This window comes from Siniperca chuatsi, linkage group LG18 (genome assembly GCF_020085105.1).
Source record: "Siniperca chuatsi isolate FFG_IHB_CAS linkage group LG18, ASM2008510v1, whole genome shotgun sequence".
NCBI classification, from domain to species: domain Eukaryota; kingdom Metazoa; phylum Chordata; class Actinopteri; order Centrarchiformes; family Sinipercidae; genus Siniperca; species Siniperca chuatsi.
The window spans coordinates 13,823,652-13,840,976 of NC_058059.1; the positions used below are offsets into that span (position 1 = coordinate 13,823,652).

A 17,325-nucleotide genomic window follows, 5' to 3' on the forward strand; every position below is an offset into this window, starting at 1 on the left:
CTTAAACTGATGCAGAGGCGATGTCAGAGCATATTTTGGGCACAGGAGGAAGCTTCCTGCGCTCGTATTAATTTACCATTCAAGTTAATGTGAAACCACAGACAGGAACAGGTGCACAGTACAAAGTGTGCACTAACTGGGCTGTAATGTCAAATTTCAAAGTCAAATTAAAGGAATTCTGTGACATGATGCCATTTTGACACTGCGACAGCCTGTTTATTCAATGTTGATGAGACATATTTTTGTTGTCTGTGGTTTGAGAACATTTGGAGAGAACAAACCAACCAGCCATCCACCTAAATTCACCCTTATGTATTAGGGAGACCACCACACAATAAATATTGTAATACTGATATTTTTAAGCACCGAAAAAACTGAAATGGTTTTAAAAATGTCAAATAAACAAGAGTCATTTAAGTTAGAGCTTCTCTGAATAGTGGATTATTGTTGTTTTTCCTCTCTATAACAAACACAAAAATGTGTAGGACTTTTTCAACCAGAAGAGAGTGACACATCACAGTTTGTGCCCAAATAAACAAACTGTGGCTGATAAAAGTGAAAAAATTGTTACAAGCAGCCTGCAGGATTGTCCTACCTGTTGTTGGGAGGGGGGGCTGTAAATCTAATAATAATTATTATTATATCTGAGCAGGATCATACAGAAAGCCAAGCACACAGAGCTATAAAATAATCTATTTGGACAGTGTGTGTGTATGAAACACAGCAGTCCTTTTTAATTTCCTCAGAGTCAGACTGTTAGCGCCTGTCTGAGTTTGGACCCAAACACCGTCACTGCAGGTTATAATATGTCTGGCGATTCTAATAATATTTGTCACGATGTAAGCACCTCATCCACACCTCGCTCCTTCTGTCGCTCTATAAATTGTTTGCCTCCTCTTCACTTGGTGAGACCAGCTCCGGCTGCAGCAGAACGGATGCTCTTACTGGATCTCACTCCTCAGGTTCGAGCGTTTGTTAATCTGTAGCTTGATTATTATAGTTTTATAGTGTTTCTCCTCAGCTCAGCGTGTGAGCTCAGGACTCCGAGCAGCTCTGCTCCTCCTTCAAATAGCTGTTTTCTCTGTGTCTCTCTGCATGCTGCTGCAGATCACTTAAGGGTCGTTTTAGGCGAGCGGAGGAGGATTGCAGCGATTTTTCTGCAGAACAGCAACTCAAATCCAGACGCAATGCAGGTACAATAAACATTTATTACTAGGTGTTTTAATTTCTTTCTTTCTGGAATGGACTAGCATGCAGAACGATTAATCACGGTAATATTCCTGCATGTGCTTATAGTCCACCTGTGGTACTCTGTAGCGATCTTAGTACTTTCTAATTTATCAGCAGAAAGTCTTAAAACTTAAGTGAACATTACAGGCATGTATTGTGATTTCCGAATGTAAAAATACTCAGTTACAAGCAGAAGTCCTGCATTCAAAATTTCTCTTCAGTATAAGTAGAGAAGTATCAGCAAAATATACTTAAGGTATCAAAAGTCAAAATACTAATTATGCAGAAAATGTTATATATATTATATTACTGGGTTGTTATTATCTTATTGCATTAACATGTAAGCAGCATTTTTATCTTGCAGCTGGATGATGTGGGGCTAACTGACTAACTGTTTTTTTATGAGTTTAACCAATAACTTCAGGCCTAAACATCTTAGCCATATGGAAAACCAAAATTAAAGCACGTTAGGAACATAGCAGGTGGCAAAGAGTCTGTTGGGCTGTGCAGGCAGCAGGATTGGAAACCAGCTACAATCAAATGGCTTTGAAAAGATCCAAAGCAGGCTAACAGCAAAAGGTTTGTCATTTTACCGAAATATCCACAACCAGCTGTCTCTTTCCCAAATGGGCTGGAAGAAAGACCCAATCCTGGCAGATATCAGGTTGTTTGATATGTAGAATTTGTTTGAGCATTGTGTGTGTGTGTGTGTGTGTGTGTTTGTGTGTATGTATGTGTGTGTGTGTCAGTGGAGGATGGTGGCCCATGGTGTTCATGATGACTTAAATGATCACAGGGATCATTACTACTCGGCACACGCAGCTTCAGTCCTTTTAATAACGCAGCACTGCTGATGTTAAGACCCAAAATCACCTTCTCTTCAGACCAGTTTCCCCACATGGAGTCACTGAAACTTCTACATGGGTCGCAGATGATTTAGTATGACTGAAATTTTCTAAGTTGCTTGATATATTATAGGGTTTAACCCTAACCCTAGACACTCCAGAAGGTTGTCTGTCTGAATATGCATATGAAACAGTTGCATATGTGTTCATGCATATTTAGTGTGATTGTGTATCTGGCATCATGCATACAGTGTGATTGTATGCGTGTGTGTGTACAGTATGTGTATGTTAGTTCATGTGGCTTTCATATGGCCCATCAAGTATCAGTCTTACCTCACCATGGCAGCCAACTCTGATCTTTTATTGATGCAGTTTTAAGGAGTTTGAATTATTGAGCGACATTCTTGATGCTCTGTATGCTTTGGCATCCCTTCATATTCAAATAGGGGACCAGGGGGACAGAGGAGCTCCCCAGATATTAGTCCTGTCTATTCTCTTTACATTACAATCTCAACAACCTCTTAAAGAAAGCTATTTTATTTATGCAGCCCTTTATCACAAGCAAGTAAAAGACTTGGCAGAGACAAAGAAAAAGGAGACAAGAGCATTAAGAAAACTGTCTATAAAGAACCAAACAACAAAAGGATGTAAGAAGCCTCGGATGGGCCAAATCTAAACCTACAAGAAAAACTTACGATGTAGTAGTGCCAGGCAGATCACTATATTGTACAATAACACTGACACTGGTTGTGCTATTTAAATTCACCAACTCACAAATGTACAGCTTTATTTTCCCTGAAATATTAATCTGAATATAGAGACACTGAATGTGCAGAGCCAGTGTGAGATGAGAAGATGTTATGTGGTGGTGAAAATAACTGGAAACAAGAGAGCTTGGATGTCCCTATTCTCATAAGTTCTGGTGTTACGAGAATATTAGATTTTTTCCAATTCTGTCTCTCTTTTTCCAGAAACTAAGCACATTTAAAACTTCTTTAATATGTCTTTATAATACATAAAAAGACTTTACTATGTAAACTGCACTGTTGAGACAAATGTAGTGTGTAGGTGTAAAGAGACTGCAGAATCTACGAGAGCCTTGCAGCCTCATAAAGATGAATAAATCTTTGTAATCAACACTTTTTAATAACAAATGAGCAGCGTTTGAGTATTGAGGTATTGATTACTGAGGTATTGATCTGTTCATCCATAGCCTAGTGGTCCAGCTGTCACAAGAGCCTTTTTACATTTCACCATAACAAGCTATAATCTAGCTTGCCAGTGTCAATCCTACTGTTATGTCACACCACCATATCATTAAAAATTACGGGAAGTTATAGTAGAGGAAAATGTGCTTAAATTGGGTTCTGTGTGAGACACTGCCTTATCAGACATGTAATACTGTATGTCTCTGTTTTGTACAATAAAGTGTGAAGGACCTTCTCAGTGAATGATAGGTTTGTAGGCTTGAGAGACCCATTGGCCTGTAAGGACTCCAAGTTGCAGAGAAAGTCTCTTTTTTTGGGTTAATTTCCTGCCTTTATTAGATAGAATGCAGTAGAGAGTTGATAGGGCGTGAGGTGAGAGAGAGAGATGATGTGTTCTAAAGGCCCCAGCCGAACTCGAATTGGGAACAAGTCAGCATTATAAATCCCCCCAGGGCAACCCAAAATGTATTTTCTTTGCATTTCTGTCTGCATGTGTGGTTTAAAAACTTGCAAAAACTAACAACATTATTAACTTTCTAAATCAAATATACCAGCAAGAAGACTAAAATCCTACAGCCATGCTAGCGGCCCTGTGAGGCTTTATATAGTATTTAGGCACAGCAGTGCTTTGAGCTAAACGCTCAGCATGCTAACATGCTCACAGTGACAATGCTAACAACATTTGCTAATTTGCAGACACAACTCATACTGTAGCTGGGAGTCAAAAGAAAGAGCAAAGGAGGAGAGGAACCTATAGCCTCTTGCTAAGTTTGGACGCACATACAATGAATTGTTGGAAACTATTGCCTATCTGGCGAGCAAAATTGACTGCTATTACATGGAAGAAATTACAACTGGGTTGTGTGTCTACTTTTCTAGGCAGGGGTGCTTGTTTTCTTCTCCCTGCCTGAGGTGTGGTCAGGTGTGCAGAAGCACCATACGGTCTGTCTTCTGTCTACAAAGACCTTATCATTCCTCTCTCAGAGGACAGTTTCTTTTCTGTCTTCCTCAGGGGGATGAGAAGGCAGTGGATGGCGGTCTGTTGCCTGATGCCAATGGCAAAGATCCAAACCCGGGTGGACAGACAGAGGGCTCCAAGTGGCAGAAACCACGGCTCACGCGTAAATCTCTGATGAAGTGCTGTCTCGTCAAGTGGATTATCGCCAGTACCACTCAGCAAGGGCCAGGTACAGGGACATAAAGAGACACATCACCAAACTAACACCTTAAACAGCAATACAGTACACTGAATATCTGCATGATTGTGTGTGGCAGCATGGGAAGCAGAGCAAAGCAGGAGGGAGATACAGTAGGAGGGCAGGCTTTCAATCTCCTGCACTATAGAATACATGAATTTTAAAGCAATTGCCCCATCTACAGTATATATCTATATGTTCTCGCTCTTCTTTCCCTATATTCAGAGTTCACTGCGCAGACCTTGCTCTCCACCAAACGGCACTTCATTTCAGCAGCTAATCAGTCAATGAATGGGCCGCTGCTACATTTGTTCTCACCTCTGATTCTGCGTCATATAATTAAGTTTGATCCACTACACATCTATCCCTCCTCATCTAGTGCTCGCTCTTCCTCTCTTTTCTCTCTCACTCTCTCTCTCTCACACACACACACACACACACACACACACACACACACACACACACACACACAGAGCTGTTGTTGTTTTTTGTCTGACCACTTCACCTCTAAGAAATTATAAGGAATGATTTCATCTTAGAGTCTAGTTTCAGTCTGAACAATTCAAATAACATAATTTATGATGAAATGAATCAGCTTTGGATTTCCTTTCAACATGTTTATGTATCACTAAAGGAAGATGAAGAGCACAATGTCTTCTGCTGACTACCCCTACATGCCCCATTTTCTTGGTTAACTAAATTATTGACATTGTCCTTCTGTGTGGGCTGACAGTCAGATGTGTGCATCCACTTGACATGCAGGACAGACATTCATTTCTACAATCCATCCAAGCAATATCACATAATTCCCTTATTTCAACTAATGTGAAAACAATCTCTTTGAAGTGTTAGATTGTTTTTTCCCACTGATGCTTTTTAATCAGCCTAGGTAACAAACACAGTGATAAGCAAACAGAATATCCCCTCTGTGGTTTCCAGAAATTACCTGCTGTTCTCATCCAGACTCATTTACTGCTGACTTGTCTCTCTGCCAACAGACAGATGGCCATGCTCCTTGGACAGGACATTGATGAAAACAGTAACAGAACAAATGCTCTGATGGCTGACAAACCATCACTTTGAACAGGCACATTATACAATTTAAATATAATGTATCCCATCTCTACTTTGGACATCAGCAAGGAAATGGTCTCGATCTTTTATTTATGAGGACTTTAATTAAATCTACAGTAGGATGGTACTGAATGACTAAATATTTTGTCAGCACTGCATTCTACAAACTCAAAGACATCATTATTCTCACTCACTATTATTATTACCCACCAGGACTGTTAGCTACGTATTAAAATGGAAATATTTGTTAAGGTTTAAGCATATCTCCTCCACTTTGTAACAACTTGATTGCCATCTACTGGTCTGTAGACATTATAGCACCTAAATGTCTCCTGCTCCACTGTCTGGAAACAGTCAATGGTAGTCTGCACTCACTCCCATACAGGTGTATCTCATGCAGAACAACCCAATAAAAATGCTTCCAGAGGCATTCTCTCACAGAAACAAATATTCCTAACATTTACAAAAATCATGCTGGGAAAAGTAGAATTGCTGTTAAATGATGAAAAAGATGTTGGGTTCATTGATGCAATGCACAACATGATGATTTATGCATTACTGTTTCTCTAGTTATGAAAGTGAGAATAATACAATAATAAATATTTTTTTACATCACACAGCAGGCATCTGCAGAGGATGTTGCACTTTTATTGTATGTAAGATGTGAAACCAAGGGTTTTAGATGTCTGTCTGGCTGTAATTACAATGTGCTTGTTGAACCACAGAGGTACCACACTGTAAAATGTTGCTCTGCTTTGTGAGTTCTTCCACTTTGCCACCTCATACTGTATATGCAGTAGTAGAGAGCACTCAGTTTACTCAACACTAAACATTAGCAAACCCACTGCTGCACTGTTACAATACAGTCTCAATCGGCTCCCACACCACACTCATCCAGAAGTGACAAATCTGTTTTGTTTTTTTAATGAAAGGCTTCAGCCTTAAAGGTCCAGTGTGTAGGATTTAGTGGCATCTAACAGTGAAATTGCAGTTTGCTACCATTTGAATACCGCTCGCCTCACCCTCCCCTTCCAAGCGTGTAGGGGAAACTACAGTGGCCATGAAACTCACAAAAAACGCGAACAGCCCTATCTAGAGCCAGTGTTTGGTTTGTCCATTCTGGGCTACTGTAGAAACATGGTGGTGCAACATGGCGACCTCCCTGGAAGGGGACCCGCTCCCTATGTATAAAAACTGCTTATTCTTAGTTAAATAAAACACAACAGTTCTGATTTTCAGGTGATTATACACTAATGAAAACATACTTATGAATATTATATTCCATTTCTGCCAGTAGCTCCTCCTAAATGTTACACACTGGACCTTTTTAAAGGGGCTTTTTGAATGTCATCTTATAACTTAAGAACTGTGAGATTATCTTGCACAAATGATTGCAGCATATTATATATTTGTGTAAAGTTTCTTCATATTTCAGAAGTCAGAATGTACAATAAATTGTCATTGTGGCTGCTGGTGGGCCTCCAGCACATTCTTCTCCTTGTTATCTGTATTAGAGAGGAAGCTAACTGTCATATAATATTATAGAGAGTGAAAACATTTGTGCTGTCAAATCATATCAGCTGTTAAAAGGAGAGGCATGGCCATCTGTCTGTGAGTAACCTACAGATGATGGAAATGCTGCAATAAAAATTTAGAATTGCTCTCATACCCTTTTCATTTATAGTTTCTCAGGTAATTAGTGTTAGCAGTGCCCATTCAGAAACTATATTTGACAATGCAATTCAAAATTTGTATGAAAGTCCTAGGTGAAATCCCCTTGTTTGCACTATGCAGTGTGTGTATGAAGCCTCTCCAGAAAGGTAATTTCATGCTAAAAAATAAAATAAAATGCCTAAAACAAATGAAAGAGCTAAAAGAGAGCACTAAGAAAAAGGCAGAGAGAGAGTAAAGTTCAGGGTGTTTAAGTGTGTGACGAGAATGTGCGTGATAGTTTTTTGATTGATGGCCTCAGGCTCTGAGCTGTAATGTTGCTCTCACTGCAGTCATTAAAACCTAGTGGTGAGACTGATGGCTGCAGCGTCTGCATCTCTGCATGCTTAAGCCACCTCACTCTTGTCTGTATTTAATAGAACAAGGATAGATCAGCACTTAGCGTGCATTAAACAGTATAATGCTGCTTTATTTTCATGGCAGGCGAGTTCCCACATGAGCTTATGCATCTTGCATGCTGCGGCCCTATAGCTTACCATTTTATTTCATATGCTGACGGGTTTTGGTAAACAAGCGTTCATCAGAGCACCACAAGAGTGGTATTCTCCTAGTTTTTTAACAGAGAATAATCAATAAGGAACTATTTTCATATATGATAGACACATTTTATCAAACATGCATTGCACTGTCATCAAATCTCACTCTGAAACTATAAAATCATATAGAACAAATTCTGTATACCAATTTCAAATGTAGGCATTATTAGACTGTAACACCGCTCTTGAGGTGCGCTGCAGCCATATATATAGAATTTCTTTTGTATTTTTGGAGTGGCACTATCCCTGTTCATTAGATATTTCAGTAGCTGTTTAACATTAGGGACGAGTGCATTTACATAAACCCTCCCCGGCTATCCAAATGCATTTCTGGCCTGCTTTCTCTCCCTTGTCTAAGACCAATATTTTACCTCTCAACAATTGATTTCCTCTCCACCTCCCTTTCCTACTTAAACTGAGTCCATTATGTTGTGCAGAGTCATCAGTTGTGAACTATACTCATATACTTTACTCTCATTGTCCTCCAGTACAGCACAACCATACAGAGACTCACTCGTGTCTCGACAACAACAAGTCTTCTTATACCACCAGTACCCTCAGAGCTCTGCATGAATGTTACATGGAGCATATTACAGAATTGACCTCTGAGGCGTGCAGCTCACCTTTGCAGCACAGATATAATTCACTTCAACTTTACTATTCTTATTTAATTTCATAAACAAAGCACCGTTTTTACAGTCACAATGTTTTTCAGCTCTGAGTGAATCCTCCTGAGTTATTGACCGCGTGTATCGCTGAACGACCAAGTAGACACAAGCAGCGCCACACAGGGCAGGGCAGGCTCCTGCATTCTAAGTGCTGTTCAAATCACAGCCATCAGCGAATGTGGATCAATGCTTGGTTTTACAGCTTTACATCCTTGAAATGACTGGGCAAATAAAGAAAGCGTAGACTGTCAATCAGAGACTATTAGTAAAGAAATTCCTTCAGTAATAACCCCCCCTGCCAACCTCAAACACACAGCTCAGGAGATGGAGTGAGTGGGGGTGGAGCCTCTGAGTTGATGAAGCTGTGGGAAAGATCATAAAATGAACTGGACGGGACGTAAAATGCCAGCGATTAGTAACAGAGATGGATCTTTGGGAGTGGAGATAGCTTTGGATAATGTTGGCGAATTAAGACTTCATGAATTCCATATTTCTTTGCAAGAACACATGATGGACTCTGAACCTGTTTACTTAAAGGAAGATGCTCTGCAGTCAATCTATTAGCTTTTTTCCTTAACTGGTCAGTGGTTTAAGTCAGGGGTTTCATTGACGCGAACATAATAGCTGATGCCTGTACAAAAACACTGACAAAAAGGAGGTGGCTGGAGCGAGGCAATGATTGGCAGCAGATGATGTTTGTGGATACAAGCTGCTCTATCAGATTCAGTATCAGTTTTACAAAAGCATTCATTAAGTTTTTTAAAAAGGCTTTTGCACAGGCCATATCTAATGCAAGGCAACAATGGGAATGGATGGCATGGAAGTAATTGCCATTGCTGTTGTTATTGGACTGTTTATTATCGTGCTCAAACAGTTTGGGATTTGGGAGCCCTTGTCACTGGAAGGTAAGACATAAAGAGCAATGAAATTGGGATGTTTGTATGTAAAACCTTTGTCTTTAACAATGATCTTGTTAAACTTTTTTATTTGATTTTGTTGACTGTAATAGTAATAATGAAATGATGAGTAACTGCAGTCACACAAGCCAGCTGTAAAATATTAAAGGATGGGTTCACTTTTTTTCAAGTCTTCTTAAAACAATTTAAAACACTCACATATTTACATAGAAAGAGTTTTTGGTCGCTGTAATTGTTCCTCCTGTTTATACTGGCAGGTTTTGCAGGAACCAAAAGCTCTTTCAGTGTACATATTGGCATGTTAATGTTTTTAATAGTGTGTTCACTGTGTTGGTAAATGTTGGTAACTTGTAGATATCAAGCCAAATATTTTAACGGTTCTGCAACTTTCTTCTTCTCCTCTCATATCTTCATCACCTTTCCTCAATCTGTTCCTGGTCTGCGTCTTTTTCAACTTCCCATTTGTGTTTTGTTCTTGTAAAGATGGTGAGTTCCTCCGATGGTATTCCTCTGCGCATTATCATTTAGTTTCATTTCATCCCAGCTGTCTCTGTGAACTTCCCCCTCATTTTTTATTGAACTGAACATGTTAGTTTTGTCCCTTTGGCTGTTATAATAACCATTTTTCACTGCGGACATATAGACTTGCCAAACACAGGTGTTACTAATAAGATAAATTATGGCTGCATTGGATTTAGGTGTGATGTTGTGCATGCTGGCTCGCTGGCTCACTGCTACACCTAAATGGAACATCATCAATGTTAATTAGTGACACCTGTGATTTTATAGGCAAGTCAAAGGCTGTGTCTAAAATCACTCCCTATTTGCTACCTATATTTACTTTCCACCATTTTATTTAAGTTTTTGAATTCTCAGTATGAAATGTATGCTCTGTATTCAGTAGTGACCTCAGAAATGTCCACGATGGAGCAAAAAGAAGTAGCATGTATGTCTAAGTTCCTCTAATAATTTCTCCCTCTTCTTTAGCAAAGAATTAGGGTTAGAACACTACCTTTGCTAAAAATGTGACACTACACCTGTCAGTGACGGCACAAAAATGATAATGATACATAACAAGTGTCAGAAATCTCAATGTATTCCTTATTATAATCTATTGTGTGTTTATTATGTAGGAAATAGGGAATGAGTGAAAGAGGGAGTTATTTCTGGCACGGCCAAAGTGTCCACAATGAGAGGGGTCTTTTTTCCCACCAGTTATCCTATACTGTATATCTGCTTATGTCCTCTAACCAACCTAATTACGTCCCAGCACTTTTTCTCCAAGCTTCTCTATCGAAAAAATTTCCCTCTGTCTCACCGTCTTTTATCATTTTTATCCAATACTGTACTCTTACCCCTTTTATCTCCCACCCATTTCCTTGTCTTACCTTTCCTTCTTAAATCTCTCCATTTTTGTTTTGTTCGTGTAAAGATGGTGAGCGTTTTGAGTTATGTGCAGTTATTTTAATTTTCTGCCTCCCATCTATTTTGATTTTCTAGTATTTTCAACTCCCCCCTACCCTTCCTTTCTTTTTTCTTTCTTTCCTGTCTTACCGCTATTTCCTCCCCCTCTTTCCCACCCTCCCCCCTGTTTTCTCTGTTTCCCACTGACAGACAGCTGTGACAGCGACCTTGAACTCTCCATGGTGCGTCACCAACCTGAGGGCCTCGATCAGCTCCAAGCCCAGACACAGTTCACCAGGAAGGAGCTTCAGTCGCTTTACAGAGGCTTCAAAAATGTATGAAAGTGATCACAGTATGAGCACAGTCAGGAGTCGGGGGGGGCATTCTGCATAATGAGTGCTTTTACTTTTGGTACTTTGTTGCTAATACTTTTGTACTCTTACTTAAGTCAGATTTTGAATGCAGGACTTTTACTTGTAACAGAGTATTTCTACACTGTGGCATTGCTACTTTTACTGAAGTAAAAGATCTGAATACTTCTTCCATCACTGGTTTTATTTGAATACACTGAAGAGGTAGAATTATCCAGTAATTCACAGGGGAGGGGGGAAGCAAAGATCAGAAGAAAATCAAATTTTATTTAGCAGAAATATTGTTGTTGATGTTGTTTCTCTATCTTCTATCTTGTGACCACTTAGATTTGTATTGTGACCCCATGAGGAGGTCTTGACACCAAGGTTGGGATCAACCACTGGTCTATATTATCATTTTATGCTGTAGTATTAACATTAACCTTTTTTAGAACCAAACAGTCTTGCAAAACCATGAAAAACACAAAAATCGTCAGGGGTGTCTACATACTATTGGTCATATCGTATATATTAGCCATACAATTGTTAAATTTGTATCTGTCTTTAAAGCAGAAAAATTGGGTTTATTGCATTAGTGTACATTATAAAAGTCAAAATTAGCCAATACATTTGGAAATCTGTAGTTTGACATGCTCTGATTAAAGGTACCTTGTGCAGTTTTTGACCACTAGTGGCGCTGTAGAGCAATGTTTGGGTGAGCAGGTGCTTATATTGTTTAAATCTTTGTGATCTACCAACACATGCACGAGGATGCACGAGCACGAGAGTGACGTGATACATATTTTTGCCGACTGTAAAGGCGGGTAATGCATATCGACAGTGAGCGACTGTAATGTGTCATTAAAGTTAGCAAAGCGCCATTAAAGAGGAGAAAAAGAAGACGGCTGATGTAAACAAATCAGGTTTCAAACTTTTTTTAAAAACGCGTGCATATGTTTAAGGAGGTTGAAACAGGCAACACATGAAGCCTGGAGGATGAAAATATTGCATGTGACTCACCATTTTGGCCTGTTATGTTAGAAATATTCCCGCTGCTCTTGGTGGCAGACTGCTCTGCTAAGTGACATCTGTTGAAAAAAAATGCCATTTTAAGAGAATTTAGTTTTCAAAATGTAATGTTCTCTGGCTTGCTTTTTTCTCTGTTCTTGTTATACTGTTCCTGAACACTTTCCTTTTCTTTTCATGACTTGCATTTTCCCTCAATTTCAACAACAAGATGTAAGAAATTGTCACACCAGCTCGTACACATGTGCCACTAGGCTTTTCATTACTGTACTACTCTGGGGTAACTGCATTGTGAGGATTAATTAAAAAGAATCAGTCAAGATTTTCCCTGTGCAATTAATGAAGCTTTTGGATATCCTGCTCTTCTTGCCCTCTCGTGGCCATAGACCTGCACTGCAATCAGGGACTGTATCTGCACAGAATGTTACAATGATAGAATATCAGTAACAGTCACTAAATTTCTGTGATTAAGCAGAAAATGGGTTCAGCAGATGGGGCGATGAGTGATATTTTACAAGAGGGAATTCCTTTTGCTAGTTCTTCTAACAAAGGGCAAAAACAAGCCTCTGTGAAGCCATCTAGCAACACTTTGTTGCACTGCTCTATTGCCCATTTGTGACAGACTGATTTATAATATGTTTGTTAGATAGTTTAAACACAAGATAATGTTTTTCATATAAACACAAAGAATGTCAATAATACAATGTAGACATTTGATGTAATCCCAGAGCTTCACGGTGATGGCAGCATGCTATTTCTGGTCTGAAAATGCACAAAGTGCTGTTGATCTCAACCAGTCTAGTTTTTGTTTGTTTGTTTATTTATGGATACAGTTTAATGTTCTTTGTTATTTCACAAATGGTAAAAGTCGACATTTTAAATGCTCGAGGAAGTATCAAAATCTAATCTCTTTATGATAATGTAAGCACTGACTTAAATTATGTAGTCTAAGTGTTTTTTCTTTCAACAGGAATGTCCCAGTGGGCTAGTGGATGAGGAGACTTTCAAGACCATTTACTCACAGTTCTTCCCTCAAGGAGGTACAGTATTAACTAATGCAAACTGGTATCATAAGCACATAAAAAGGGGATTAATCCTCATCAAAACTAATATTTTAATTAATCTTTTCTTGTACATATCTTTCGTGCATATTCATCATTTGTTCTCAGATGCAACCACATATGCACATTTCTTGTTCAACGCATTTGACATGGACAGAAGTGGCTCCATCCGGTTTGAGGTAAGTTCACCAAGGACTGCAAGTTTGTTTATCTTATGTCCTGTGGTCATTTATCACAGGTGGCAGGGGTTTAGTTTTAACTACAATGATTTTTTGTTTAAAGAAAGCTAATAATTAAACTTCTAATTGCTTTTACAGGACTTTGTGATAGGATTGTCTGTGTTGCTTAGAGGCTCTGTTACAGAGAAACTGCGATGGGCGTTCAACCTATATGACATCAACAAAGACGGCTACGTTACTAAAGAGGTACGTTCAACAAACACATTCACATTTAAAGATACCAAAATCTATGTGCGGTGTCCTAATTTCTGCAGATGTGCCATATGTCTCTCTGGTTTCCTGCAGGAAATGATGGCAATAATGACTTCCATTTATGACATGATGGGTAGGTATACCTTACCCAGTGTACGAGACGATTCCCCCTTTGAGCATGTGGAGCGATTCTTCCAGGTATGTTATCTCTGCGACTACTAAACCACACAGCCTAATCCATGGCATCTGAATATATGTTATTATATATCATTTTTCAGAAAATGGATCGGAACAGAGATGGAGTGGTGACTATTGATGAATTCATAGAAACCTGCCAAAAGGTAAACCCATCATTAGGATTCCCCGGTAGCTCACCTGGTAGAGCGCGTACCATGTATTAAGGCTGAGTCCTTTCTGCAGAGGCACGGCTTTGAATCCGGCCCAGGGCCTTTGCTGCATGTCATCCCCTCGCTCTTTCCTGTCTCTCTCTACTGTGACCATCTAATAAAGCAGAAATGCCAAAAAAGTAATCTTTAAAAATTAAAAAGGTAAACCCATCATCAAACTGATGATGGGTTTACTGATTGATCGAGTTCATGAAGCTTTGTGCAAAAATAACAGATTTTCTCATGCGTCTGTTTTCTTTTCTCAACAGGATGAAAATATAATGGCTTCCATGCAGCTCTTTGAGAACGTCATCTAGTTTCTGTAGAGGGACGTGGATCCGTAATGCTGCATAGTGCTTCCAGCTGCAAGCTTCTGGGCCTGAAATAACCTCATTCATCCTGAACAGGAAAAACTGGGTCATGCAACACATTTTGACACATTTTAATACAAACTGGCGAACACTATTATTTTTCCTGTCTGTTCTATGCAGAGAAATGTGCAGAATTCACCAAATCACTCGAAGAAGAAATGTTTCTTTGCATGACAGTTATCATTTTATTTTTTCACATGAAGGAAATGTGAATAAAACATCATCATTGCCAGATGAGCATGAGTGCTTGACCAACATTTAAAAGCATGTGTTGCAAACCACATTGAACATAAACAAGAGGTTTTATCGTTGACCACTTTGAGACTTGGGCAAATGAGAATACTTTGTTATTTGTTATACTGTAAAGAAAATAATAATAATAATTAGGTTTCTAAACCTAAATTAGGTTTAGGTTCTTCAGATGTTTGTGTAAATGTGATACCCCTGTTGACCCAAAACCTGCTGAAATAAATATATACCTTCACATACTTAACTGTTAAATATCTTCTTTTTTCATATCATGTCCTTACAAAAAATAGTAAGTCTGAAGTAATTATTATTTTTATCGGCCTACAGATGATCAAAATGTGCTAAATCTTTTCTACGTGCAGGTTTTGTCTGTGAAAGCAGTGGGAAGTCCACTTTCAAAAGGAAATACAGAATAAACCGTAATATTTACCATATGCTAATTTTAACATCTAGCAAATGATTACATCAAATCTGTTGCATTATATTTGAAGTTGTAAGTGTAAAGCTGCAAAAAAAAGCAATAAAACAAAGTTCTATGAAACTTGCTACATGCATCTAGTTACATGGAAAATTCTGTGTTAAGTCATTGTACTAGTGATACTGAACAAGCTGACAATTGTTCAAAGTGTGTCTCTCAAGAGAATCTTCTGTAGCCATGACACAAAGCAAAAATTCATAGTTCCCTTATTTTGCCTGAAAGATTTCTTTGACAATTTTTAGCATTTCTGAACAATCATCTCTCTTGTTCTACATCCTCAGGGCTCTGTTACTTTTTTGTAGCATTGCAGTCTAGATATTTCATACAAAAAGGTTAAAATTCTTAAAGCCAGCTGTTACTGGCTGCTGTGCTTGTTAATTTTATTTGCTGTATAAAGTATTAGTGTTCAGTTACAGTAAATTGACTCCTTGTTCTGCAGAATTAATATTTCCATTTACAAGCAAAAGTGTGTTCTTCATATTGATGAATATACACTTTTTCCTGTGGACCAAACATCTCGATGCACACAGAGTAACACAGCAAAAGTATAATGTTCAGAATTGAAATACCAAGTGTTATTCTGTATTGTTATTGTTGTGTTATTCTTCCACTAATGGAGATGTCTAGAAACTGTTTTGGGATACAGAACTGGAGGGTTTGGGGATTTGGGTAATAGTCATACAAAACCAACAAAACCCTTGTATCGATTCTCAATTTGCATGGCAGCCTAATCACAGAATTTCAATTTCTGGTTGTAATTGTTCATATTATGACGAAAATAGGCATAAAATAAAAGCAGCAGTGCAAATCAATCCTTAAAAAAAGAATATTTTTCTGTTAAACTTGCATTAATGACTTGCTGTCTTATAATAATAACTCTGTTTCTTGTGCTTTGACTGTCTCCCTCTTCTACGGCCATCCTTCCAGCTTAAGGCCCAATTATGGTTAATATGGCACAGGTTAAAGTTATGGAGACAAACCAATAATTTCCTCAACCACTACTGAGCATTAGAATCATGTACTCATAAACATGTAAGCTTTTAATGAATATAAGTACAAACATACAGGTGGGAGCTGCTACAGACCTGGAAATAGCCCTAGCCTTACTAACTGTATGTGAAATGCCACCATCAGCAAAAATCATTCAACCTGTACTGTATTATTGATCTGGAACCAATAGCAAAGCAGGGATTGTTTTGGGGAGGAGCTGTGCTGGCTCTGTTGAGTGGATGTTAGTGTGGAAATGATACCAAAATGCTGCTCTGCCGTACTGTAAGTGCTGTGGTTTGACAAAGCACTGCCGCTCCAGCATCACAACCTCTCATTGTGACCAGTCAGAAAGGTAAAAAAAAACAACCCATTTAATATTTAATATTTTTGTAATTTTTATGATATTAGTTGCAAAATGGATTATGTCAAGACATTTTACATGTGTGATTTATAAATCCTCCTCCTTCCAGATGTATTGTAATGATACATACAGTTGCATATCTGCACCCTTTGATACTACATTAATATGTTTTGTAACAGCCTATGTATAGTGTAAATGTATACTACTTATCAGAGCCAGGAAAAACAAATGCACCATGAAAGGGAGAACTATGCATCACACACATAATGCCCAGCTAATCCCAGTGTTGACTGAGCGTGTGGATAGTTCTGGATGTCTGTTGTGTTAGTGCTGGTGAGCATGTGACTTTGGATGTTCAGTGAGCAAAATCAAAAGCTTTAATTCCAGTTTGAACGACAGACTTTACAGACTCCTCTCTTTTTGTCTCTCAACTAAATAAATACACTGTGCAAAAATAAAGCACAAAAAATGTTCTGGTTATTCACCCTCACCCTTCACCACCACTCTTTTATTTATACCTGTAGATGTGTTTTTGCAGGGTACAGATCTGCAGTAATGACTGCCCAGCAGAAGCTTCTCTCACTGTGGGTTTGGCTGTTGCTTATGGCAGCTCTGTGCCCAGGTGCACAGTACGCATACAGTAAGCGTGGAGGCGTCTTCAGGGGTCGAGGAAAAGGCGATGGCGACAAAGCGCCTCCCTCCCAGAGCCGAGGCCTCTCCAAGCAGGGCCTGAAGTGGGCGGGAGCAGCAGCAGCCGGGATGCTGGGTGGCACGGGCACCGGGTACGGGCTGGGGTTCTTTGGTAGGCCAAAG

The 17,325-nt window shown here is 39.0% G+C and overlaps 1 protein-coding gene across 7 annotated transcripts; it reads left to right on the forward strand.

Moving 5' to 3' along the window:
• Positions 1-799: 799 nt before the first annotated feature.
• Positions 800-14,922, forward strand: LOC122866030 (calsenilin-like). 7 transcript variants are annotated; one of them, XM_044175144.1, is made up of 11 exons: positions 807-962; positions 1,108-1,193; positions 4,296-4,470; positions 7,180-7,185; positions 11,020-11,144; positions 13,156-13,225; positions 13,355-13,425; positions 13,564-13,671; positions 13,771-13,875; positions 13,956-14,018; positions 14,333-14,922. In XM_044175144.1, exons 2-11 carry the CDS (start codon positions 1,188-1,190, stop codon positions 14,378-14,380), a joined length of 777 nt encoding a protein of 258 aa, XP_044031079.1. In that variant the 5' UTR covers positions 807-962; positions 1,108-1,187; the 3' UTR covers positions 14,381-14,922. The 7 variants fall into 7 exon arrangements, with proteins under 7 accessions (XP_044031076.1, XP_044031078.1, XP_044031077.1 ...); XM_044175145.1 differs by lacking the exon at positions 7,180-7,185 and adding an exon at positions 9,889-9,891; XM_044175141.1 differs by having other exon boundaries at positions 800-962; positions 13,156-13,425.
• The last annotated feature ends 2,403 nt before the right edge of the window (positions 14,923-17,325 follow it).